The sequence below is a fragment of the Salvelinus alpinus genome, chromosome 31 (genome assembly GCF_045679555.1).
Source record: "Salvelinus alpinus chromosome 31, SLU_Salpinus.1, whole genome shotgun sequence".
In the NCBI taxonomy this organism is placed as follows: Eukaryota; Metazoa; Chordata; class Actinopteri; order Salmoniformes; family Salmonidae; genus Salvelinus; species Salvelinus alpinus.
The window spans coordinates 17,600,561-17,628,078 of record NC_092116.1 but is presented as its reverse complement, the minus strand read 5'-3'; the positions used below and the strand labels follow the sequence as shown (position 1 = coordinate 17,628,078).

General features: G+C 46.8%; 1 protein-coding gene across 2 annotated transcripts in view; it reads left to right on the top strand.

The window, feature by feature from the left end:
• Window positions 1–27,518, top strand: part of LOC139561737 (sushi, von Willebrand factor type A, EGF and pentraxin domain-containing protein 1-like) — a 207,787-nt gene that overhangs the window by 144,727 nt on the left and 35,542 nt on the right. For both annotated transcript variants that reach the window (XM_071379004.1, XM_071379003.1), the window contains exons 23-39: window positions 2,273–2,386; window positions 4,184–4,385; window positions 4,657–4,814; window positions 5,931–6,129; window positions 6,424–6,599; window positions 6,830–6,954; window positions 11,761–11,884; window positions 12,095–12,265; window positions 12,604–12,777; window positions 12,947–13,066; window positions 13,388–13,564; window positions 18,405–18,489; window positions 19,051–19,242; window positions 23,216–23,383; window positions 23,657–23,855; window positions 23,973–24,446; window positions 24,742–27,512. In XM_071379004.1, coding sequence (XP_071235105.1) covers window positions 2,273–2,386; window positions 4,184–4,385; window positions 4,657–4,814; window positions 5,931–6,129; window positions 6,424–6,599; window positions 6,830–6,954; window positions 11,761–11,884; window positions 12,095–12,265; window positions 12,604–12,777; window positions 12,947–13,066; window positions 13,388–13,564; window positions 18,405–18,489; window positions 19,051–19,242; window positions 23,216–23,383; window positions 23,657–23,855; window positions 23,973–24,446; window positions 24,742–27,512 — 5,629 coding nt within the window. The remainder of the gene's footprint in view (window positions 1–2,272; window positions 2,387–4,183; window positions 4,386–4,656; window positions 4,815–5,930; window positions 6,130–6,423; window positions 6,600–6,829; window positions 6,955–11,760; window positions 11,885–12,094; window positions 12,266–12,603; window positions 12,778–12,946; window positions 13,067–13,387; window positions 13,565–18,404; window positions 18,490–19,050; window positions 19,243–23,215; window positions 23,384–23,656; window positions 23,856–23,972; window positions 24,447–24,741; window positions 27,513–27,518) is intronic.

Below are 27,518 nucleotides of genomic sequence, written 5' to 3'. Positions count from 1 at the left end.
TGACTGTCCACTGTCCTCCACATCATGACTGTCCACTGTCCTCCACATCATGACTGTCACTGTCCTCCATGTCATGACTGTCCACTGTCCTCCACGTCATGACTGTCCACTGTCCTCCATGTCATGACTGTCCACTGTCCTCCACGTCATGACTGTCCACTGTCCTCCTCTTCATGACTGTCCACTGTCCTCCTCTTCATGACTGTCCACTGTCCTCCATGTCATGACTGTCCACTGTCCTCCACGTCATGACTGTCCACTGTCCTCCATGTCATGACTGTCCACTGTCCCCCACATCATGACTGTCCACTGTCCCCAACGGCATGACTGTCCACTGTCCTCCATGTCATGACTGTCCACTGTCCTCCTCTTCATGACTGTCCACTGTCCTCCACATCATGACTGTCCACTGTCCTCCTCTTCATGACTGTCCACTGTCCTCCACATCATGACTGTCCACTGTCCTCCACATCATGACTGTCCACTGTCCTCCACGGCTAGACTGTCCACTGTCCTCCACATCATGACTGTCCACTGTCCTCCATGTCATGACTGTTTACTGTCCTCCTCTTCATGACTGTCGACTGTCCTCCATGTCATGACTGTCCACTGTCCTCCATGTCATGACTGTCCACTGTCCTCCACATCATGACTGTCCACTGTCCTCCACGTCATGGCTGTCCACTGTCCTCCATGTCATCACTGTCCTCAACATCATGACTGTCCACTGTCCCCCACGTCATGACTGTCCACTGTCCTCCATGTCATGACTGTCCACTGTCCTCCTCTTCATGACTGTCCACTGTCCTCCACATCATGACTGTCCACTGTCCTCCTCTTCATGACTGTCCACTGTCCTCCACATCATGACTGTCCACTGTCCTCCACATCATGACTGTCCACTGTCCTCCACGGCTAGACTGTCCACTGTCCTCCACATCATGACTGTCCACTGTCCTCCATGTCATGACTGTCCACTGTCCTCCTCTTCATGATTGTCCACTGTCCTCCATGTCATGACTGTCCACTGTCCTCCATGTCATGACTGTCCACTGTCCTCCACATCATGACTGTCCACTGTCCTCCACGTCATGGCTGTCCACTGTCCTCCATGTCATCACTGTCCTCCACATCATGACTGTCCACTGTCCCCCACGTCATGACTGTCCACTGTCCTCCATGTCATGACTGTCCACTGTCCTCCTCTTCATGACTGTCCACTGTCCTCCACATCATGACTGTCCACTGTCCTCCACGTCATGACTGTCCACTGTCCTCCATGTCATGATTGTCCACTGTCCTCCACATCATGACTGTCCACTGTCCCCCACGTCATGACTGTCCACTGTCCTCCATGTCATGACTGTCCACTGTCCTCCTCTTCATGACTGTCCACTGTCCTCCACATCATGACTGTCCACTGTCCTCCACATCATGACTGTCCACTGTCCTCCACATCATGACTGTCCACTGTCCTCCACATCATGACTGTCCAATGTCCTCCACATCATGACTGTCCACTGTCTTCCACATCATGACTGTCCACTGTCTTCCACATCATGACTGTCCACTGTCCTCCACATCATGACTGTCCACTGTCTTCCACATCATGACTGTCCACTGTCTTCCACATCATGACTGTCCACTGTCCTCCACATCATGACTGTCCACTGTCTTCCACATCATGACTGTCCACTGTTTTCCACATCATGACTGTCCACTGTCCTCCACATCATGACTGTCCACTGTCTTCCACATCATGACTGTCCACTGTCTTCCACATCATGACTGTGCACTGTCCTCCACATCATGACTGTCCACTGTCTTCCAAATCATGTCTGTCCACTGTCCTCCACATCATGACTGTCCACTGTCCTCCATGTCATGACTGTCCACTGTCCTCCACGTCATGACTGTCCACTGTCCTCCACATCATGACTGTCTACTGTCTTCCACATCATGACTGTCCACTGTCCTCCTTATCATGACTGTCCACTGTCCTCCTTATCATGACTGTCCACTGTCCTCCACGTCATGACTGTCCACTGTCCTCCTTATCATGACTGTCCACTGTCCTCCACGTCATGACTGTCCACTGTCCTCCACACAGACACATCTTCTTTGAGGATTTGTCAGACATTCAGTAGCCTGGGTGCTGTAGTCTGTTTCTGCTTTGCCAAAACCTTTGTCTGGCAACAAGGCTGCATTTAGTACTATTTGATGGCAGATGTGTGTATATGTGACTGACTGCTGGTGCTCTGTCCTGTCCCAGGTTCTCTGTGCGAGGCGGAGGTGAATGAGTGTAGCTCCTTCCCCTGTCTGAACGAGGGAGTGTGTGTGGACGAGATCAACCAGTACACCTGCAGCTGTGCTGACGGCTTCACAGGTGGGATCACTCTGCCTCGCCTCCCTACCAGACTCCTTGGGCACTTCAGTTACCTGTATTCATTATTGCATGAACATTGCATGAATATACTGCAGAGGCAGCCCCTTAAACATTTAAATTAAACCTTGCATTTGTAATAATCACAATGCCATATTTTATGCTACTACTGCAGAAGGTAAAACGTGTAAAATGATCACATGGCAAATTATTTATTTAATTTAAAACTATAATTATCATAATATGCCAAATAAAAATATTGTACTGCTAAAGGCAAAACCTACAAAACATATTTTTTGAGCAACATCCACAAAATGTTTTAATTTATACAGCAAACATTCAATGCCAGCAATGGAATTAATTGATTTCTCCAGTACTCACGCAATAAGGGGTTATGATCAAAAATATGATATTTTGCCTTATGATCAACAATACGACAACAGCTTCAACCAGAGGGGACTGCTCCCCTCAGTTTAGTTCCACCAAATTTGGCCAGACAGCTGGATTATGGAACACCCTGCCAACCAGCGTTAGAGAGTGCTGTACCTATGTTATATGTAGCTTATAGGCAAACCAGTCATGTGAACATTAAGACATTCTGACTCTTAAGATGTCACATACTGTAGGACCAAGGGACATTTAAACTCGGATGTAGCGTTATCATTATATTGTCTATTGTTGTATATTTGGACTATTAGATATTTGTATATCTCTATCTATATCTCTCAATATATATATATATGTACACTACCGTTCAAAAGTTTGGGGTCACTTAGAAATGTCCTTGTTTTTGGAAGAAAAGCACATTTGTCCATTAAAATAACATCGAATTGATCAGAAATACAGTGTAGACATTGTTAATAATGTAAATGACTATTGTTGCTGGAAACGGCTGATTTTGATTGGAATATCTACATAGGCGTACAGAGGCCCATTATCAGCAACCATCACTCCTGTGTTCCAATGGCACGTTGTGCTAGCTAATCCAAGTTTATCATTTTAAAAGGCTAATTGATCATTAGAAAACCTTTTTGCATTTATGTTAGCACAGCTGAAAACTGTTGTCCTGATTAAAGATGCAATAAAACTGTCCTTCTTTAGACTAGCTAAGTATCTGGAGCATCAGCATTTGTGGGTTTGATTACAGGCTAAAAATGGCCAGAAACAAATACCTATCTTCTGAAACTCGTCAGTCTATTCTTGTTCTGAGAAATGAAGGCTATTCCATGCAAGAAATTGCCAAGAAACTGAAGATATCATACAACGCTGTGTACTACTCCCTTCACAGAACAGCGCAAACTGGCTCTAACCAGAATAGAAAGAGGAGTGGGAGGCCCCGGCGCACAACTGAGCAAGAGGACAAAGTACATTAGAGTGTCTAGTTTGAGAAACAGACACCTCACAAGTCTCAACGTCAACAGTGAAGAGGCGACTCCGGGATGCTGGCCTTCTAGGCAGAGTTCCTCTGTCCAGTGTCTGTGTTCTTTTGCCCATCTTAATCTTTTCTTTTTATTGGCCAGTCTGAGATATGTATTTTTCTTTGCAACTCTGCCTAGAAGGCCAGCATCCCGGAGTCGCCTCTTCATTGTTGACGTTGAGACTGGTGTTTTGCGGGTATAATTTAATGAAGCTGCCAGTTGAGGACTTGTGAGGCATCTGTTTCTCAAACTAGACACTCGAATATGTCATCTATTCACCTACTCTGCGTCTCACAAAGACACAATGCAATGGCATGTTGTGCATGGTCCGTGAGAAATAAACAAAGAAATAAATCTGATCTTTTTCCTTTCTGTCTTCTAGGTTCTCGTTGTGAGCTGGAGATAGATGAGTGTCTGTCCAGTCCGTGTCTGAACGGGGGGGTGTGTGACGACCTGCTGGGAGGGTACTCCTGCACCTGCCTCCCGGGCTACTCTGGTTACCGTTGTGAGGTCAACGTGGATGAGTGTAACAGCGCCCCCTGTCTGAATGGAGGGACATGTCAAGACGCGGTCAACAACTTCAGGTAACAAGAAGGAACAACAGCCGACTGCTGTCAACCAACCAAGCAGTGGTGTACTTTTATTTATTTATTTTTTATTATACATAATCTTTTGCATATTTATGTTTTATTTATGTGGAAAATATGTATTGAATTGTTTTCAAACTTGAGATTTTAGTGAAATATGGGTGGGACTTCAGTCAGTTATTCAGCATTTGTAAGGCTTAAAAGAATATGATTGTGTATGAAGTGCACTGAACAGGTATATATGACAGTCTTCTCTCTCTGTATGCAGGTGTCAGTGTGTGGAGGGCTACCGCGGCAGGCTGTGCCAGGTGGATGTTGATGAGTGTCAGGCTAACCTCTGTATCAACGGGGCCACCTGTATAGACGGACCGGGCTCCTACACCTGCCGCTGCCCTCCTGGGTTCAACGGAAGCAGGTGTGAGACAGGTATAGACGCCATGGAGGAGGAGTAGACAGAGGGGGATGAGTGGAGGAGGGGTAGAGAGAGGGGGATGAGTGGAGGAGGAGTAGAGAGAGGGGCATGAGTGGAGGAGGAGTAGAGAGAGGGGGATGAGTGGAGGAGGGGTAGAGAGAGGGGGATGAGTGGAGGAGGGGTAGAGAGATGGGGATGAGTGGAGGAGGAGGAGAGAGAGTGGGATGAGTGGAGGAGTAGAGAAAGGGGGATGAGTGGAGGAGGAGTAGAGAGAGGGGGATGAGTGGAGGAGAGGTAGAGAGAGGGGGATGAGTGGAGGAGGGGTAGAGAGAGGGGGATGAGTGGAGGAGGAGCAGAGAGAGGGGCATGAGTGGAGGAGGAGTAGAGAGAGGGAGATGAGTGGAGAAGGGGTAGAGAGAGGGGGATGAGTGGAGGAGGGGTAGAGAGAGGGGGATGAGTGGAGGAGGGGTAGAGAGAGGGACATGAGTGGAGGAGGGGTAGAGAGAGGGGGATGAGTGGAGGAGGAGCAGAGAGAGGGACATGAGTGGAGGAGGAGTAGAGAGAGGGGGATGAGTGGAGGAGGGGTAGAGAGAGGGGGATGAGTGGAGGAGGAGCAGAGAGAGGGACATGAGTGGAGGAGGGGTAGAGAGAGGAGGATGAGTGTATAAATGTTGGTACAATTTGAAGTTATTAAAATAATAAGTACAAATATATAAAAAAGCTATTGCTGGAACCAACGAGTCTGTTGCTCAACCAGGAGTGGTTTATTTTTCTTACCGAAATGATTCAACAGAAAGTAAATGTGAGGTTTCACTACTCATTGGAGGCATTGGTCCCGAACGTCTGGTTGTCTAATCGAAGGAAATTGCTTTCTTAAAGTTTGATTTCACAGCCTAATGGACTGGTCTGGTCCTTTTTCCTGGATCAATATCTATTAAATATGAATCAGCAACTGCTCCTTTACTTAAAAATCAATTTTCATACACACATCATTTCTGGCCCAAAACACTTTTTCTCCTTCTAACCTCAATGACCTGGAAACTGCTCTTCTATTTACACCTAAAACTTTTTCATAATAATTGTAATGTTTTTTTCACTCATTTACGGCCTAAACATTCTCTTCCCTTCAGAGATGTCGACCTCATTCAACCTGGATTTTGAGGTGTCGGGTATCCATGGTTATGTAATGATGGACGGGGTGATGCCTGCGCTGACGGAGATCACGTGTACGTTCTGGATGAGGTCATCAGACACCACCAACTACGGCACGCCCATCTCCTACGCCGTGGAGGAAAGTGACAACGCCTTCCTGCTCATAGACTACAACGGGTCAGTACTGACACACACATACAGGGGAACATACGTTGTCATGCACGACTAGGGAGAGTGACTAGGATGGATATTTGTTTATTTCTGTATTTGGAACTAGTTGTTATTCTAGTCCACACAAAATGCTTTCTTTCATTCTCTCTCTCTCTCTCTCTCTCTCTCTCTCTCTCTCTCTCTCTCTCTCTCTCTCTCTCTCTCTCTCTCTCTCTCTCTCTCTCTCTCTCTCTCTCTCTCTCTCTCTCTCTCTCTCTCTCTCTCTCTCTCTCTCTCTTTCCCCCTCCTCCCCCTTTCCAGGTGGGTCCTATACATCAATGGTAAGGAGCGGATCACAGATTGCCCGGCGGTTAACACGGGTCAGTGGCACCACATTGGGGTGTCATGGCGAAGCTGGGACGGTGACTGGAGGGTCTATATCAACGGAAACCCCTCAGACGGAGGGAAAGGCCTGTCAGTGGGCAGCACCATCCCAGGTGTAGTGCTATCCTCAGCCTGCTCATTCTACTGTATCATCTTAGTACCTCATTGAGTCCTCATAGTCTGCTGCTTAATAGTATCTAAGTGTGGCAAATCAAAAAGTAGAACGATGCTATTTTGCGGGTCTTAATGAAGTAATAGCAATGAGGTTTTGACATCTTTTAGGCAGATTTCATAGAACTCAAAGACTAGTGGTTAACCTCTGAACCTTGACCCTGCCCTGCAGGTGGAGGGGCATTGGTGCTGGGCCAGGACCAGGACCAGAGGGGCGAGGGCTTTAACCCGGTGGAGTCCTTCGTGGGGTCCCTCAGCCAGCTCCACATTTGGGACAGAGTTCTGGACCCACAACAAGTAAATCACACTGACACACACACATTCAGACTGTCCTACTGTTTTGTAACCTGAAACACACACTCAGACTGTCCTACTGCTTTATAACCTGAAACACACACTCACAGACAAGAACAGTAGCTGGTGTGTCACTATCTGAATAGAACTACTAGCTTGGTTACCAGATCTGTTTCTGTTATAGAACTTGTTTTTCATTGTCATGATAATCATGCTTGACACACAAAAGAGTTGTCTCAATCAGAAAGATACTGTTGTCCAGGCTACATAACTACAGTATATGAACTAGCAACTGGCTCTCCAACTTTTATAGCATGAGAGCTACCTTTTTTTAAATTAAACATGTCACGAGCTACTGATTTTCTTCTAGGTTTCAAATAGGCACATTCTCCTCTTCTCTTCTCCCCTGCAACTCTTCCCCAGGTCCTTAGTGTACAAGCGAAAGTAGTGCACTATGTTTTCTGTCAATATACCTGGTATATATTTTCCCAAATTCTGTTCTCAGTTTTATTTTTCACTCTTAAAATTGTTCACAGAGAAAGAACAAAATTGAATGTTCTGAGTCCATGTAATTGCTTAACCTTTCACTGTAGTGGGCTAAATCAGGGTCACACAGAGTGATTCTTGGTAGTCTTAAACAAATCTACTTTGAAACAAAACTCACAGTTGAAGTGTACCTATGATAAAAATTACAAACCTCTACATGCTTTGTAAGTAGGAAAACCTGCATAATCGGCAGTGTATCAAATACTTGTTCTCCCCACTGTATATGCCTCACACACATGGTTATGGGCTTAAGAAAAGAGAACACCTGTACCATGTCAGATATAGAGGTGAAATGTATTACATTTGGACTTTGCATCCCAATATTACACTTAATACACATCACAGAAGACTGAAATAGAGAAACACCAGATTTTTGCATATTTAAAAAAAAAAGTTGATTAATTATGAAATTATGAAAAATATTAATAACATTCCACCCATGAGGCCACTAGGTCATTTGACAGCAGGAAAGGGATACATCACATCAGAAGACGTTTTTTTATGTCCGGAAGAAAACAAAACCCCAAAATATTTTGGTGTGTAATTCCCCTTTAATTGCTCATCTAGACCTTTAATGTGCAGGTCTTATGATGGTTCTGTACTGCTGCTGCTCTTTTCATGGCAACGTTTGAAAATAACAAATAATAGATGCAAATTATATACTTACTGATGATATGTTTCTGCCAGGTAAGTCTACTTTGGTTAACATTTAATTGAGAAGGTTTTTGGGAAAAGTATTTCTGTCAACCCACAAGATAGTTATCACATCAACTGGCTTCACACAGAGTGATAAACAATGGTAAACCACATAGACAGGGGCAATATTGCTGGAAATGAATTGGCAGATATTGTGTTAGGTTTGTCTTTTTAATCCAATAGTGGCTAACCAGGGGTGGGATCATGTCAGTGTTGCATTGGTCAGATAGAAGCTGGGAGCTTGCAGTGTCTGATACTTGTAACATTTGTTTTTGACAGTCAACATCAAATCCAATCAAATTTTATTGGTCACATACACATGGTTAGCAGATGTTAATGCGAGTGTAGCGAAATGCTTTTGCTTCTAGTTCCGACAGTGCAGTAATATCTAACAAGTAATCTAACAATTCCCCAACAACTACCTAATTCACACAAATCTAAAGGGGTGAATGAGAATATGTATATATAAATATATGGATGAGCAATGGCTGAGCAGCATAGGCAAAGTGCAATAGATGGTATAATATACAGTATTTATTTGTGATATGAGTAATGTAGGGTATGTAACATTATTAAAGTGGCATTGTTTAAAGTGACTAGTGATCCCTTTATTAAAGTGGCCAGTGAGTGGGTCTCAATGTAAGCAGAAGCCTCTCTGAGTTAGTGAATGCTGTTTAGCAGTCTGATGGACTTCAGTCTCTCGGTCCCAGCTTTGATGCACCTGTACTGACCTCGCTTTCTGGATGGTAGCGTTGTGAACAGTGGCTCGGGTGGTTGTTGTCCTTGATGATCTTTTTGGCCTTACTATGACATCGGGTGCTGTAGGTGTCCTGGAGGGCAGGTAGTTTGCCCCCGGTGATGCGTTGTGCAGACTGCACTACCCTCTGGAGAGCCTTGCGGTTGAGGGCGGTGCAGTTGCCGTACCAGGCTGTGATACATCCCGACAGGATGCTCTCGATTGTGCATCTGTAAAAGTTGGTCAGGGTTTTGGGTGACAAGCCAAATTTCTTCAGCCTCCTGAGGTTGAAGAGGCGCTGTTGCGTCGTCTTCACCACACTGTCTGTGTGGGTGGACCATTTCAGTTTGTCTGTGATGTGTACCCCAACGAACTTAAAACGTTCCACGTTTTACACTGCTGTCCCTTCAATGTGGATAGGGTGGTGCTCCCTCTGTTGTTTCCTGAAGTCCACGATCATCTCTTTTGTTTTGTTGACATTGAGTGAGAGGTTGTTTTCCTGACACAACACTCCGAGTGCCCTCACCTCTTCCCTGTAGGCTGTCTCGTCGTTGTTGGTAATCAAGCCCACTATTGTTGTGTCGTCTGTAAACTTGATGATTGAGTTGGTGGCATGCATGACCACGCAGTCGTGGGTGAACGGGGAGTACAGGATGGGGCTGAGCACGCACCCTTGTGGGGCCCCAGTGTTGAGGGTCAGCGAAGTGGAGATGTTGTTTCCTACGTTCACCACCTGGGGGGCGGCCCGTCAGAAAGTCTAGGACCCAATTGCACAGGGCAGTTGAGACCCAGGGCCTCCAGCTTGATGATGAGCTTAGAGGGTACTATGATGTTGAAAGTTGAGCTGTAGTCAATGAACAGCATTCTTACATAGGTATTCCTCTTGTCCAGATGGGATCCAGTTTGCGGTGGAAAATGTGACAATTACATATACGTTCAGAATTGTTTGGCAAAAACTCATAGGCGGGCTGTAACCTACTGGTAGCTCGCGATCGACCTGTTGGAGACCCCTGAACTAGCATGTGTGGATACTTCTGTCGCAAAAAAATGTCAACGCCTGTGTATCTTTAATGCTGCCGGCTTTAAAAAGCATTAAAAAAGGTTCTGTCTAATTTACTTGTACAGTTGAAGTCGGAAGTTTACATACACTTAGGTTGGAGTCATTAAAACTAGTTTTTTAACCACTCCACAAATGTCTTGTTAACAAACTATAGTTTTGGCAAGTAGGCTAGGACATCTACTTCTGTGCATGACACAAGTAACTTTTCCAGCAATTGTTTACAGACAGATTATTTCACTTACAATTCACTGTATCACAATTCCAGTGGGTCAGAAGTTTACATATACTAAATTGACTGTGCCTTTAAACAGCTTGGAAAATTCCAGAAAATGATGTCATAGCTTTAGAAGCTTCTGATAGGCTAATTGACATAATTTCACTCAATTGGAGGTGTACCTGTGGATGTACTTCAAGGCCTACCTTCAAACTCAGTGCCTCTTTGCTTGACATCATGGGAAAATCAAAAGAAATTAGCCAAGACCTCAGAAACATAATTGTAGACCTCCACAAGTCTTGTTCAGCCTTGGGAGCACTTTCCAAACGCCTGAAGGTACCACGTTCATCTGTACAAACAATAGTACGCAAGTATAAACAGCATGGAACCACACAGCCGTCATACCTCTCAGGAAGGAGACGTGTTCTGTCTCCTAGAGATGAACGTACTTTGGTGCGAAAAGTGCAAATCAATCACAGAACAACAGCAAAGGACCATGTGAAGATGCTGGAGGAAACAGGTACAAAAGTATCTATATCCACAGTAAAACGAGTCCTATATCGACATAACCTGAAAGGCCGCTCAGCAAGGAAGAAGCCACTGCTCCAAAACCGTCTTAAAAAAGCTAGACTATGGTTTGCAACTGCACATGGGGACAAAGATCGTACTTTTTGGAGAAATGTCCTCTGGTCTGATGAAACAAAAATAGAACTGTTTGGCCATAATGACCATCGTTATGTTTGGAGGAAAAAGGGGGAGGCTTGCAAGCCAAAGAACACCATCCCAACCGCGAAGCACAGGGGTGGCAGCATCATGTTGTGGGGGTGCTTTGCTGCAGGAGGGACTGGTGCACTTCAAAAAATAGATGGCATCATGAGGAAGGAAAAATTGTGTGGATATATTGAGTAACATCTCAAGACATCAGTCAGGAAGTTAAAGCTTAGTCGGAAATGGGTCTTCCAAATGGACAATGACCCCAAGCATACTTCCAAAGTAGTGGCAAAATGGCTTAAGGACAACAAAGTCAAGGTATTAGAGTGGCCATCACAAAGCCCTGACCTCAATCCTACAGAAAATGTGTGAGCAGAACTGAAAAAGTGTGTGCGAGCATGGAGGCCTACAAACCTGACTCAGTTATACCAGCTCTGTCAGGAGGAATGGGCCAAAATTCACCCAACTTATTGTGGGAAGCTTGTGGAAGGCTACCTGAAAAGTTTGACCCAAGTTAAACAATTTAAAGGCAATTCTACCAAATGCTCATTCAGTGTATGTGAACTTCTGACCCACTGGGAATGTGATGAAATAAATAAAAGCTGAAATAAATCATTCTCTCTACTATTATTCTGACATTTCACATTCTTAAAATAAAGTGGTGATCCTAACTGACCTAAGACAGGGAATTTTTACTAGGATTAAATGTCAGGAATTGTGAAAAACTGAGTTTAAATGTATCCGGCTAAGGTGTATGTAAACTTCCGACTTCAACTGAATGTGTGTGAACCACCAATCATTTTCTGTACCCCTGTCCCATGAAGTGACCTCCATATTTCTCCGTAGATCAAGATCCTAGCCAGCACCTGCCCAGGGAAAAACATCAGAGGCAACGTCCTGGCCTGGCCTGACTTCCTCAATGGGGTGGTGGGGAGAGTGAAGACCAACCCCAACTGCATCTTCTGCGCTGGTGAGGGACAGATATAGGATCAGCTTACACTGGCCAGTCCTAACCTTATCCATAGGCGGAGGGGGCACAAAACAGATATAGGATCAGCTTACACTGGCCAGTCCTAACCTTATCCATAGGCGGAGGGGGCACAAAACAGATTTTAGATCAGTGTGTAGGAAAACATTAACCCACTCCATTCTCCTACTTCATGACATTTATGTTTGTCAGACTGCCCCCAGCTAGAGAATGCAGTGCCTCACCTCCGTGCGTCCAGTCCAGCGGTCAGTCCCGGGTCTCAGACGCAGCTGTCCTGTGTTCCTGGCTTCTACCTGGTGGGGGAGCCGCTGCTGCAGTGTCACAACAAGGGAGAGTGGAGCCACGCCCTGCCCCGCTGTGAACGTGAGGGACCATTAGTTACACATGCACAGACACTTACACTGTACACTGTACACTGTACACACACACACACACACACACACACACACACACACACACACACACACACACACACACACACACACACACACACACACACACACACACACACACACACACACACACACACACACACACACACACACACACACAAGCAACAAACACCAAACCCATTTCAACCCCAACATTTACACCTATCTGACCTGTGTACTGTCTATCTATAGGAGTATCAGATGGGGTAATACTATCTCCATTCATAACCAACCATGTACCTTGTAACCTGTGTATATCTACCTGTATAGGAGTGAAGTGTGGTTCTCCTTGGCCCCTGGAGCATGGTCTGTTCCAGGGTGCCGACTACCATGCAGGCAGCTCTGTGGTGTACCAGTGTAACCCAGGGTTCTACCTGCTGGGGGACGCCAAGGTCCTCTGTACCAACAGTGGGAAGTGGGGAGGCAACCCGCCCGCCTGCCTGGGTAAGACTGAAACTGACACAGTGGATGAATATAAATGGCATAAACGGTGTCATACTCACACTATTTGCATCATACAATTCATGTATATCTACCGTATTTAGAGTGTATGTCAATGAATACAATGTTTTCAAACAGAGCAGAGTATAACGACATGCGTGTGTCCATACAGATGTGGATGAGTGTGCACTGGGCTCAGACTGTGATGAACACTCCAGCTGTCAGAACACAGACGGCTCCTACACCTGCACCTGTATCCACCCCTACAGCGGAGACGGGAAGAACTGCACAGGTAACACACACATACTGTAACATACTCTAGGCCTGGACCATACCACCTGAGCCAAAGGTTTTCCATGGTCATGGTCAGTTCATGTGGTCAGGAAAATCACATTTCACCAACAATTACATTCTTCCTAGTTATAGGACAAGTTTCAGAACCTCTTCGCTACAGTACTGTATAGCAATGCCTCTCGTGCCTTACTGCGTCATCATCAAACATCTACAGTTCACCTCTGCCAAACGTTTTAATCCATTCATATCTGCTGGCACTTCAAGGTGCAGGAGCTACAGTATCAAACCTTTTTTCTCTGTATGTATGTTATCAATCTAGAACCAGTGAAGTGTGAGAACCCGGGGGCTCCAGAGTTCGGCTATAAGGACGGTATTAACTTCCTGATGGGAAGTGAGGTCGTGTTCACCTGCGAGGAAGGCTACGAGCTGATTGGCTCATCTCACGTCCAATGCCTGGAGACAGGAAGCTGGAATGGTGTTTGCCCGTACTGCAGAGGTATAGAGGACATCAACATGGTTATATGTAATATATGCTGTAGCGATAATGATAATCATGATATAATCATAATATACGGCATGCCCTACTCAAGTGTTCTGCTTGGGTTTCTATATCATCTCAAAAAGAATCTTGTTTCACATAATGCTTTGTTGTCACTATCAGTAGAGATCCAGCATTGTTATGTGCGATATGTTAATGTTTCCAGAAATACCCAGTTTCATGACAGTCCATTTACATTTGAGTAATCTAGCCCTGTTATCCATGAGGTACTTAGACAACTGTATAAATCACACAATTATCCTCATTATGCCCATCAAGCCTTCATAGCTCTCAGATCTGCCTAACCAAAGCCTTCAGTGACAGCGGTTATAATGGAGGCTTGATGTTGGGTAACGAGCAACAAATGCTAACTGTTTGTTTTTATCCTGAACACTCATACTCTCTCTGTCTCTCTCTCTCTGTCTCACTCTCTCTCGCTGTCTCAATCTCTCTCGCTCTCTCTCTCTCTCGCTCTGTCTCGCTCTCTGTCTCTCTGTCTCTCTCTCTCTTTCTCTCTCTCATTGTCTCTCTCTTTCTCAAAATCAACTGGCATATAAATGTCCTGACCCTCACACAAACACATGCGTGTTTGTGTGTGTGTGTGTGTGTGTGTGTGTGTGTGTGTGTGTGTGTGTGTGTGTGTGTGTGTGTGTGTGTGTGTGTGTGTGTGTGTGTGTGTGTGTGTGTGTGTGTGTGTGTGTGTGTGTGTGTGTGTGTGTGTGTGTGTGTGTGTGTGTGTGTGTGTGTGTGTGTGTGTGTGTGTGTGTGTGTGTGTGTGTGTGTGTGTGTGTGTGTGTGTGTGTGTGTGTGTGTGTGTGTGTGTGTGTGTGTGTGTGTGTGTGTGTGTGTGTGTGTGTGTGTGTGTGTGTGTGTGTGTGTGTGTGTGTGTGTGTGTGTGTGTGTGTGTGTGTGTGTGTGTGTGTGTGTGTGTGTGTGTGTGTGTGTGTGTGTGTGTGTGTGTGTGTGTGTGTGTGTGTGTGTGTGTGTGTGTGTGTGTGTGTGTGTGTGTGTGTGTGTGTGTGTGTGTGTGTGTGTGTGTGTGTGTGTGTGTGTGTGTGTGTGTGTGTGTGTGTGTGTGTGTGTGTGTGTGTGTGTGTGTGTGTGTGTGTGTGTGTGTGTGTGTGTGTGTGTGTGTGTGTGTGTGTGTGTGTGTGTGTGTGATGGGTGATTATGTGCTGTGCAGCTGGCTCTTTGTCTGCCCTGTACTGTTGAAACAGAATCTTTCTACTGCACCGTTGGCAGGGCCGGCTGAAAGGCCTCTGGACCGGGTCGCTGGCCACTGGATCTATCCCTAACCCATACAGGCTTTGGATCTATCCCTAACCCATACAGGCTTTGGATCTATCCCTAACCCACACAGGCTTTGGATCTATCCCTAACCCATACAGGCTCTGGATCTATCCCTAACCCATACAGGCTCTGGATCTATCCCTAACCCATACAGGCTCTGGATCTATCCCTAACCCACACAGGCTTTAGATCTATCCCTAACCCACACAGGCTCTGGATCTAACCCTAACCCACACAGGCTTTGGATCTATCCCTAACCCACACAGGCTTTGGATCTATCCCTAACCCACACAGGCTTTGGATCTATCCCTAACCCACACAGGCTTTGGATCTATCCCTAACCCACACAGGCTTTGGATCTATCCCTAACCCACACAGGCTTTGGATCTATCCCTAACCCACACAGGCTTTGGATCTATCCCTAACCCATACAGGCTCTGGATCTATCCCTAACCTACACAGGCTTTGGATCTATCCCTAACCCACACAGGCTTTGGATCTATCCCTAACCCATACAGGCTCTGGATCTATCCCTAACCCATACAGGCTCTGGATCTATCCCTAACCCATACAGGCTCTGGATCTATCCCTAACCCACACTGGCTGTGGATCTATCCCTAACCCACACTGGCTGTGGATCTAACCCTAACCCACACTGGCTCTAGATCTAACCCTAACCTACACTGGCTCTGGCTCTAACCCTGACCCACACTGGCTCTAGATCTAACCATAACCCACACAGGCTCTGGATCTATCCCTAACCCATACAGGCTCTGGATCTATCCCTAACCCACACAGGCTCTAGATCTAACCCTAACCCACACTGGCTCTGGATCTAACCCTAACCCACACAGGCTCTGGATCTATCCCTAACCCATACAGGCTCTGGATCTATCCCTAACCGACACTGGCTCTGGATCTAACCCTAACCCACACTGGCTCTGGATCTATCCCTAACCGACACTGGCTCTGGATCTAACCCTAACACACTGGCTCTGGATCTAACCCTAACCCACACAGGCTCTGGATCTATCCCTAACCGACACTGGCTCTGGATCTAACCCTAACACACTGGCTCTGGATCTAACCCTAACCCACACAGGCTCTGGATCTATCCCTAACCGACACTGGCTCTGGATCTAACCCTAACCCACACAGGCTCTGGATCTAACCCTAACCCACACTGGCTGTGGATCTATCCCTAACCCACACTGGCTGTGGATCTAACCCTAACCCACACTGGCTCTAGATCTAACCCTAACCTACACTGGCTCTGGCTCTAACCCTGACCCACACTGGCTCTAGATCTAACCATAACCCACACAGGCTCTGGATCTATCCCTAACCCATACAGGCTCTGGATCTATCCCTAACCCACACAGGCTCTGGATCTAACCCTAACCCACACAGGCTTTGGATCTATCCCTAACCCATACAGGCTCTGGATCTATCTCTAACCCACACAGGCTCTGGATCTATCCCTAACCCACACAGGCTTTGGATCTATCCCTAACCCACACAGGCTTTGGATCTATCCCTAACCCACACAGGCTTTGGATCTATCCCTAACCCACACAGGCTTTGGATCTATCCCTAACCCACACAGGCTTTGGATCTATCCCTAACCCACACAGGCTTTGGATCTATCCCTAACCCATACAGGCTCTGGATCTATCCCTAACCTACACAGGCTTTGGATCTATCCCTAACCCACACAGGCTTTGGATCTATCCCTAACCCATACAGGCTCTGGATCTATCCCTAACCCACACAGGCTCTGGATCTAACCCACACAGGCTTTGGATCTATCCCTAACCCATACAGGCTCTGGATCTATCCCTAACCCACACAGGCTCTGGATCTATCCCTAACCCACACAGGCTCTGGATCTAACCCTAACCCACACAGGCTCTGGATCTAACCCTAACCCACACTGGCTCTGGATCTAACCCTAACCCACACTGGCTCTGGATCTAACCCTAACCCACACTGGCTCTGGATCTAACCCTAACCCACACTGGCTCTGGATCTAACCCTAACCCACACAGGCTCTGGATCTATCCCTAACCGACACTGGCTCTGGATCTAACCCTAACCCACACAGGCTCTGGATCTAACCCTAACCCACACTGGCTGTGGATCTATCCCTAACCCACACTGGCTGTGGATCTAACCCTAACCCACACTGGCTCTAGATCTAACCCTAACCTACACTGGCTCTGGCTCTAACCCTGACCCACACTGGCTCTAGATCTAACCATAACCCACACAGGCTCTGGATCTATCCCTAACCCACACTGGTTCTGGATCTATCCCTAACCCACACGGGCTCTGGATCTATCCCTAACCCACACTGGTTCTGGATCTAACCCTAACCCACACTGGTTCTGGATCTAACCCTAACCCACACTGGTTCTGGATCTAACCCTAACCCACACTGGTTCTGGATCTAACCCTAACCCACACTGGCTCTAGATCTAACCCTAACCCACACTGGCTCTGGCTCTGGCTCTAACCCTAACCCACACAGGCTCTGGATCTATCCCTAACCCACACTGGTTCTGGATCTATCCCTAACCCACACGGGCTCTGGATCTATCCCTAACCCACACTGGTTCTGGATCTATCCCTAACCCACACGGGCTCTGGATCTATCCCTAACCCACACTGGTTCTGGGTCTAACCCTAACCCACACTAGCTCTGGATCTAACCCTAACCCACACTGGCTGTGGATCTATCCCTTACCCACACTGGCTGTGGATCTAACCCTAACACACACTGGCTCTAGATCTAACCCTAACCCACACTGGCTCTGGATCTAACCCTAACCCACACTGGCTCTGGATCTAACCCTAACCCACACTGGCTCTAGATCTAACCCTAACCCACACAGGCTCTGGATCTATCCCTAACCGACACTGGCTCTAGATCTAACCCTAACCCACACGGGCTCTGGATCTATCCCTTACCCACACTGGCTCCAGATCTAACCCTAACCCACACTGGCTCTGGATCTAACCCTAACCCACACGGGCTCTAGATCTAACCCTAACCCACACTTGCAGTCTTATGAAAGCCTTGCAGGGGAACCTAGCCTGAGTGCCAGTCTGTTTGTGCTATCATGCATGGTTTGGCATGACAAGAGGTTGACATGATAGCACTTAACCCCCCACAACAACAGCTCCCCAGGCACACAGTGTGGCAACCCCCTGCGCCTCTCCCCAAAAAAACTGTATGTGTGGAGGGGTTGGGTTAAAAGAGAAAGTAACATTTTGGTTAGACCTTGTGCGCAATTGACCAATTAAGTGATCTTAATAAATATTATGGATAGATACATGTCAGTACATGGACAACGACTCCCAGTATATGGACAACGACGGAGAGACGTATCTTGTCAGTATATCCATAATCTTTGATTAAGATCACTTAGTCAAACGAGGCTAAGAACCTTCTGGAAGGAGTTTACTAGAACTGATCAGCCCTACATGGTATTGTGTTGTTCTCCAGCCTTCTCGTGTGGAAGGCCCTCTGTCCCAGAGAATGCTGTGATGAAGGGCACCAACTTCACGTTTGGAAGCAAGGTGACTTTCAGGTACCACCGTCAGCCATTTACAACAAGTGTCACGCTGACAAAGTAGACCATTTAGACACAACAACAATATGAATTTGCTGTTGCATTGAGATAATTCTGTTGTATTGAAATAACGTTGTTGTATTGAGATAAAACTGTTGCATTAATAGTTAACTGAGATAAAAGAGCTTCTCCTCTTTATTTTCTCTTTCCAATTGAGGTATTGTATAGCAGGGGAACTCAACTCTGACCCTACGAGGTCCGGAGCCTGCTGGTTTTCTGTTCTACCTGATCATTAATTGCACCCACCTGGTGTCTCAGGTCTAAATCAGTTCCTGATTAGAGGGGAACAATGAAAAAATGCAGTGGAATTGGCTTCAAGGTCCAGAGTTGAGTTTGAGGGCTGTCTAGTGTATAATATACAGTATATTACAGTAAGTAAAGATACCAACAAACACATGTATATAATGGGAGTTAAGCTGATAGATAGTTGCTGAAATTAAACCTCTATTTATATTGCCACGTCTCCCATATTCCCCCATTATGAATGTACGTACAGTATTTCCCTTTCATCCACTCTAGCTGCGTTAAGGGGTTCGTCCCAGGGGACCCCTATGAGATCCAGTGTCAGGCCAATCTGAAGTGGAGCATTGCGCCCCCTGTCTGTCAGCCAGTCACCTGCGGGGAACCTCCACACGTAGACAATGCAGATTTCACCCTCAAAGGGAAAACCTACCTGTCTACAGTGATCTACAGCTGTGCAGAGGGATACAGGTTAGGATGGAATGTCTGTCCTGGTTTATCATTTCTGTTCTTATATCCACATAGTATCTCAGTGTTGGAGTGCTGATCTAGGATCAGGTCCCCCCAACTGTCCATATAATCATATAAATTATGCTCTAAAAGGTCGAAACTGATTCTAGACCAGCAGTCCCAGGTCGTATAAGGGGTTCATAAAAGGACAAGATCCATTTACATCTAAAATAATAAGACGTTCATTAATCTATAGATTGAAGCGCCTGCCTGGATGCAGTGACTTTGAAAGTGGTAGCTAGTAATATATGATAGTAATAATTGGCTGTTGTTTCCTACTGCTTAAAGGGGAATGTAAAGCTAAGCAACAACATGTATTCAATCCACAATACTAAACATGTAACATAGAAACATCTCTATTTTAAATATTTTGATCTTGAACAATGTTTATTTGACCTATGGTCAGCTCTATCTTAAATTGCCTCCCAGTGACGCGACAATGGCAATATGGCAATTTATAGTTACAGTTAGCTGGCGTTCTAAAGCCTAGTGTTTCCCTTCCCCTTTAAAAGTGTTGTGAGTGTATGTGTATGAGTATTACACAGTGTGTGTGCAAAAGGCATTCGTGTGTTAACACTTCTTATGGCTGCAGTCCCGGTAACGGGACCGATATGACAACAGCCAGTCCAAGTGCAGGGCGCCAAATTCAAAAACCAGAAATCTCATAATTAAAATTCCTCAGACATTCATGTGTCTTATATCATTTTAAAGGTAATCTTGTTGTTAATCCCACCAAAGTGTCCGGTTTCAAATAGGCTTTTCAGCGAAAGCACCACAAACGATTATGTTAGGTCACCACCAAAATAAAAAATAAAAAAAACATTTTTCCCAGCTAAAGATAGCTTCACAAAAACCAGAATAGAGATAAAATGAATCACTAACCTTTGATTATTTTCATCAGATGACACTCATAGGACTTCATTTTACACAATACATGCATGTTTTGTTTGATTAAATTCATATTTATATCAAAAACTCTGAGTTTACATTGAGGCTACAAGATTCACTAAATGCAAAAACATCAAGTGACTTTGCATAGTCCATCGTTTCAACATGAATACTCATCATAAATATAGATGATAATACAAGTTATACACATTGAATCATAGATATACAGTGGGGAGAACAAGTATTTGATACACTGCCAATTTTGCAGGTTTTCCTACTTACAAAGCATGTAGAGGTCTGTAATTTTTATCATAGGTACACTTTAACTGTGAGAGACGGAATCTAAAACAAAAATCCAGAAAATCACATTGTATGATTTTTAAGTAATTAATTTGCATTTTATTGCATGACATAAGTATTTGATCACCTACCAACCAGTAAGAATTCCGGCTCTCACAGACCTGTTAGTTTTTCTTTAAGAAGCCCTCCTGTTCTCCACTCATTACCTGTATTAACTGCAACTGTTTGAACTCGTTACCTGTATAAAAGACACCTGTCCACACACTCAATCAAACAGACTCCAACCTCTCCACAATGGCCAAGACCAGAGAGCTGTGTAAGGACATCAGGGATCAAATTGTAGACCTACACAAGGCTGGGATGGGCTACAGGACAATAGGCAAGCAGCTTGGTGAGAAGGCAACAACTGTTGGTGCAATTATTAGAAAATGGAAGAAGTTCAAGATGACGGTCAATCACCCTCGGTCTGGGGCTCCATGCAAGATCTCACCTCGTGGGGCATCAATGATCATGAGGAAGGTGAGGGATCAGCCCAGAACTACACGGCAGGACCTGGTCAATGACCGGAAGAGAGCTGGGACTACAGTCTCAAAGAAAACCATTAGTAACACACTACGCCGTCATGGATTAAAATCCTGCAGCGCACGCAAGGTCCCCCTGCTCAAGCCAGCGCATGTCCAGGCCCGTCTGAAGTTTGCCAATGACCATCTGGATGATCCAGAGGAGGAATGGGAGAAGGTCATGTGGTCTGATGAGACAAAAATAGAGCTTTTTGGTCTAAACTCCACTCGCCGTGTTTGGAGGAAGAAGAAGGATGAGTACAACCCCAAGAACACCATCCCAACCGTGAAGCATGGAGGTGGAAACATCATTCTTTGGGGATGCTTTTCTGCAAAGGGGACAGGACGACTCTACCGTATTGAGGGGAGGATGGATGGGGCCATGTATCGCGAGATCTTGGCCAACAACCTCCTTCCCTCAGTAAGAGCATTGAAGATGGGTCGTGGCTGGGTCTTCCAGCATGACAACGACTCGAAACAGACAGCCAGGGCAACTAAGGAGTGGCTCCGTAAGAAGCATCTCAAGGTCCTGGAGTGGCCTAGCCAGTCTCCAGACCTGAACCCAATAGAAAATCTTTGGAGGGAGCTGAAAGTCCGTATTGCCCAGCGACAGCCCCGAAACCTGAAAGATCTGGAGAAGGTCTGTATGGAGGAGTGGGCCAAAATCCCTGCTGCAGTGTGTGGAAACCTGGTCAAGAACTACAGGAAACGTATGATCTCTGTAATTGCAAACAAAGGTTTCTGTACCAAATATTAAGTTCTGCTTTTCTGATGTATCAAATACTTATGTCATGCAATAAAATGCAAATTAATTACTTAAAAATCATACAATGTGATTTTCTGGATTTTTGTTTTAGATTCCGACTCTCACAGTAGAAGTGTACCTATGATAAAAATGACAGACCTCTACGTGCTTTGTAAGTAGGAAAACCTGCAAAATCGGCAGTGTATCAAATACTTGTTCTCCCCACTGTACCTCTCCTTAATGCAACCGCTATGTCAGATTTCAAAAAAACTTTACGGAAAAATAATTGCACGCTATAATCTGAGACGGCGCTCAAAAGTAGCATACCACAGCTGCAAAGATGGCGTCACTATAAACAATAAAATACATGATAAATATTCCATTACCTTTGATGATCTAGATCAGAAAGCACACCAGGAATCCCAGGTCCACAATAAATGTTTGTTTTGGTTTACATATCCAAACGCTAATTCTGGTCAGCGTTATATCGGACAAAAACTTCAAAATGTGATATTACCAGTCGAAGAAACATTTCAAACTAAGTACTGAATCAATCATTAGGATGTTTTTAACATATAGCTTCAATAAAGTTCCAACCGGAGTATTCGTTCTTGACTGCGTGAGCAATGGAACGTCAGTGTCTTGCATGAAGAAAAAGCATGATCAGGACATGGCTGCTTGATGGACACCTGACTGATTCTGCTCGCATTCTCTCCCACAACATCATAGAAGTCTCATTGGAATTTCTATTGATTGCTGACATCTAGTGGAACCCCTAGGCAGTGCAACATCATTCATAACTGAATTGGATTTCTTAAGGGACTCTGGTGAATACAGACAAGCTCAGATTTCTGACTTCCTGTTTTGATTTCAACTCAGGATTTTGCCTGCCAATATGAGTTCTGTTAATCTCACAGACATAATTCAAACAGTTTTAGAAACTTTAGAGTGTTTTCTATCCAATACTAATAATAATATGCAAATATTAGGAACTATGACTGAGGAGCAGGCCGTTTGAAATGGGCACCTTTCATCCAAGCTACTCAATACTGCCCCTTCAGCCATAAGAAGAGGCCCAGTGCAGTCAAAATCATATTTTTTTCCTATGTTTTGTATCATATTGTACAACAGCTAACAAAACTAACACTGTAAAAGTGTGAAAAAATGTGATCAGTGCTATTTCCTGATAGTTGCTGGTTGAAATTATAATCTACACAGCACTTTTTAGTCAGCAGGTTTGCATGGGCGGGAGATTCGGCTTTCCATGGTGACATCACCATGTGATACATTTCTAGCAAAATTCTTGCTTGTGTTTTTTGTTGCTGTTGCAAAAAAAAAACAATTTGCCCGTTTTAATGGAAAGTTGATTACAGTAAGGTAATAATTGTTATCCAGAAATAATTTGATATTGATATAAAAACTACTGCTTTTGGTCTTTAAGACTGCAGGGCTCTGAGGAGGTGGTGTGTGAGGCATCAGGAGAGTGGAGCAACCCTGCCCCTCTCTGTGCCAGGGTCCACTGTGGAGACCCCCCCGCCCTCCGGGACTCAGTGACCATGGGGGACGACCACACCCTGGGCAACAAGGTGCACTACGTCTGCAAAGAAGGGTAAATAATGTCAACCATGTTTCATTAGTTTTACATTATCAGCGTGTTAACTCAATTGAGGCCTTGCCACACATTTGTAAGAGACATGTCTGAACAAGACTACCTCAGTGTTAGCATTATAGTTATTATCATTATAGTCAAGTCGTAGTTTATGTAGTTATAGTACAGTAGTAATGGTATATATATGATTGTGTATGTTTACTTTTTGTTACATTGTTTAGATGTATTTCTTCCTGCCCTGATCTTCATTGATTGGCTCGGTGTCACCCACAGCTACACTCTGATTGGACCAGAGTCCAGAGAGTGCCTGTCGACTGGGCAATGGAGTCCCACTTCCGCTCAGTGTGTCCCCCGCTCCTGTGGCCCTCCCCCTTCCATAGACCACGCCCTCGCTGTCGCCGGCCATCAGCTGTTTGGCGATACGGCCAACTACTTCTGCACGGACGGCTACACCGCTGGCAACAACTCCAAGGTTATTTATCTATTTTATTGCCCTTCATTTTTAAAATGTCTTTCATATTGTTGTTTTGAAGTAAAGTGTGCTGCAATTCTAAATGCAAAGTTAAATAAAGTTTGATTTGATTTAAAGGTGGTCTGCAATGCCCAGGGATTGTGGGCGCCCTCCGAAGGCCAGGAGGCCCCTCGTTGCATCGCCACCTTCTGCCAGCGCCCGCCTGACCTGCCCCATGCCGTCTTGGACTCGGTCAACAAACCCAAGTACGCCAGCAACACGGAGCTCAACTACAAATGCGAAGAGGGCTTCATTCTCAACACAACCGCCAAATTGAAATGCATGATGGGAGGGGAGTGGACGCCCTCGCCATACGAAGTGGGTTGCGTGCCGGTGAGGTGCTCCAAACCGGGGGGCATCGAGAGGGGGTATGTGAGTGGGACCAACTATAGTTTTGGAGCGATGGTGGCGTATAGCTGTGATAAGGGTTTCCTGATCCAAGGGGAGAAGAGGAGGACATGTGAGGCCAATGGAAAGTGGGGTGGGGTCCTGCCTGTCTGCCAACCTGTCTCCTGCCCGTCCCCCCCGTCACTCGAGAATGGATTCATCCAGGTATGTTGTTTCTCTGCTCAAATTCATGTCAAGGTTCAATATAACAAGATGTAGAAAAACATTTACTTTATTCAATACAAACAGAAACATTGTACATTTTGCAAATCCCATAAGTGATTCAAAATAACTAAAAGGTCAATTTCAGAGTTCCCACTCATTCCTGTGCTTGGTTATCTTATTCGATCATAGAGAAACAACAGTTACATTCTTTCTGGCAAGACATCATGTGTCATCTCAATCAAAACACAGTGTACTCTGTATCATAAAACATCTTATTTTGTTTTCCAACCCACAGAACAAAGGTCATTTCATCTTCAACAGCAAGGTGACATATGCGTGCGACGACGGCTACCGACTGACCGGCCATCAGGAGAGAGTGTGCCAGGCCAACCGTCAGTGGTCCAACGGCGACCCACCCGTCTGCCACATCCTGACCTGCGACCCTCCGCCCATCATCCTGCATGGCCAATACCGTGGCTCCGTTGGCTCTGTCTTCGAGGTGGGCCACAAGGTTGAGTACGTCTGCGACGAGGGCTACGAGCTAACCGGCGACGCTGTGTGGACTTGTCTGAAGTACGGCAAGTGGGACAAGTCGAGTCATCCACGCTGCTCGCTGGTCCAGTGCCCAGAACCGCCCCTAGATGAGAACCACCTGGTTCTACGTAGTTTGGACTCTGGAATCGTGGAACTGTCCTGCGAGGACGGCTACGTTCTCCACGGCGCCCGGACCCTCCGCTGCACCCTTGCCCAGGAGTGGAACGACACCTTCCCTGTCTGCAAGCAGGTGTTTTGCGGTCCTCCGCCCGAGGTGGCATTTGGCGACCCGTCATCGGCACCGTTGTCTGCTCCCTCCTATTTCGGCTCGGTGGTGAGCTACTCCTGCATGGACGGGTTTACTCTGAGGAAGGAGGGGTCTGTGACCTGCCAGGCAGATGGATATTGGAGCAGTCCTGTCCCAGAGTGCATCCCAGTAGAGTGTCCCCAACCTGTAGAGATAGCTAACGGCATAGTGGACGTTCAGGGACTGATGTACCTCAGCACGGCTCTCTACAGCTGTAAACCTGGGTATAGCTTGGTTGGTAACGCTACGGTACTCTGTGGTGAAAGTGGGCTCTGGATTGGAGGTGTATCTTCCTGTCAACCATTCGAGTGCTCCGTCCCGAAAGAGATACCCAATGGGAAGGTGGCATATACCAAACTCCAGTTCAACCATGTGGTCAACTTCTCCTGTCACCGCGGTTACCGTCTACATGGTCCCGAGACGCTGAAGTGTCTAGCAAACGGGGAGTGGGACCAGGGGACGCCCGTGTGCGTCCAGATCTACTGCGCTCCACCGAACCCCATAGACAACGGCTTCGTGGAGGGTCTCGACCACAAGTTCGGCGTCACCATCTTCTACAGCTGTTTCCCCGGCTACCAATTGGTCGGCCAGAACCACCTGACCTGTGAGGAGTTCGGTTGGTCCAGTTCTGTCCCAGTCTGCATCCCCTCTGACTGCGGCCTGCCCCCTCATATCGACTTTGGCGAGTATTCGAGGCTCTTGGATCCGAATGCGGAGCTAGCCGGGAGAGACGCTGCTATAACCTCCAGGCCTATAGGTGGCGCTACAGTGCCATTATCACCCATGGATATGAGCTTCCTGCATGGGACTGTGATAGTGTACCGCTGCCATAAGAGTTATGAGCTTACAACCTCTACTGCCTTAGTGTGCCTGGAGGAGGGGGGGTGGAACGGGACAGCTCCCATGTGTGTTCCTGCCGAGTGTGAGGAGCCGCCCAGCCCGGACCACGGTTCTGTGAACCTCACAGACACATCCCTGGGTAGCCTGGTGAAGTACAGCTGTGAGGAGGGCTACGAGTTAGAGGGGGAGTCAGTCAGACAGTGTGTGGCGGGCCGACAGTGGAGCGACGTACCGCCTGTCTGCCGACCTATATCCTGCGGCGACCCGGGTGACATCGATAACGGCTCGGCCGAGGGAGACTCCTTCCTGTATCTGGAGGTGTTGCGTTACGAGTGTAGTTCCGGGTTCGTCCTGAAGGGCAGTGACACCAGGACCTGTAAGGCGGATGGGAAGTGGGACGCTGAGAAGCCTTGGTGTGAGCCTATCTCCTGTGGCTCTCCCGTCGTTCCTAGTGATGTCACTGTGACAGGAAAGGAATATACGTTTAACAAACATGTAGCGCTGAGCTGTAAGTCCGGCTTGCTCCTACAAGGCCCCTCTGTTAGTGTCTGTCAGGCCGATGGTACCTGGAGTCATGGGTCGCCTGATTGCCGTCCAGCCCACTGCGGTAGACCAGCATCCATCCCCAACGGCCGAGTCCTGGGCTCTGACTTTGGCTACAGCCGTGAGGTGTGGTATGAGTGTGAGGAGGGGTACATCCTCAGCGGCGGCGAACCCAAGCGGATGTGTCGAGGGGACGGACTCTGGGGGGAAGGACCCACCCCTCGCTGTGACATCATCGCCTGTGACCCGCCGCAGGACATCAGCCACGGTTACCTCAACGGCTCCAGCTTCCAATATGATGATGTCGTGGAGTATGTGTGTTTCGACGGGTACGAGGTCTTCGGTGACCCCGTCCTGCGCTGTTCCGCCCAAGGCCATTGGGTCGGGACGGTACCGGAGTGCCGCCCCTGCCTCTGCACCCCTCCAGTGTTAAAATACGGGGTGGTGCTGGGGCGCGACCACGCCTGCGGCGACCGCGTCTTCTTCCTCTGCGATGAGGGCTATAAGGTCCTGGGGCCGGCGGCTGCAACTTGTGAGAAGGGCGGGGTGTGGAGCCCGGGTGTTCCTGTGTGTGGCCGGGGGAGGTGCGTGGCTGCCCCGCCTGCAGTACCCCATGCAGTCCAGCAGGGTGCCAGCGCCACTGTCCCAGACACAGTTACCTACAGGTGCAGGCCGGGTTACCAGATGAAGGGGTCCTACCCCCATGTTACCTGTGGTAGGGAGGGCAGGTGGGGCGAGGTGAGGATCAGCTGTGAGCCCGTCTCCTGTGGAGAGCCAACTGCTAAACCACATGCTCACGTGGTTGGAGAGATGTTCACCTTCGGAAGCCAGATCCAATATAGGTGAAT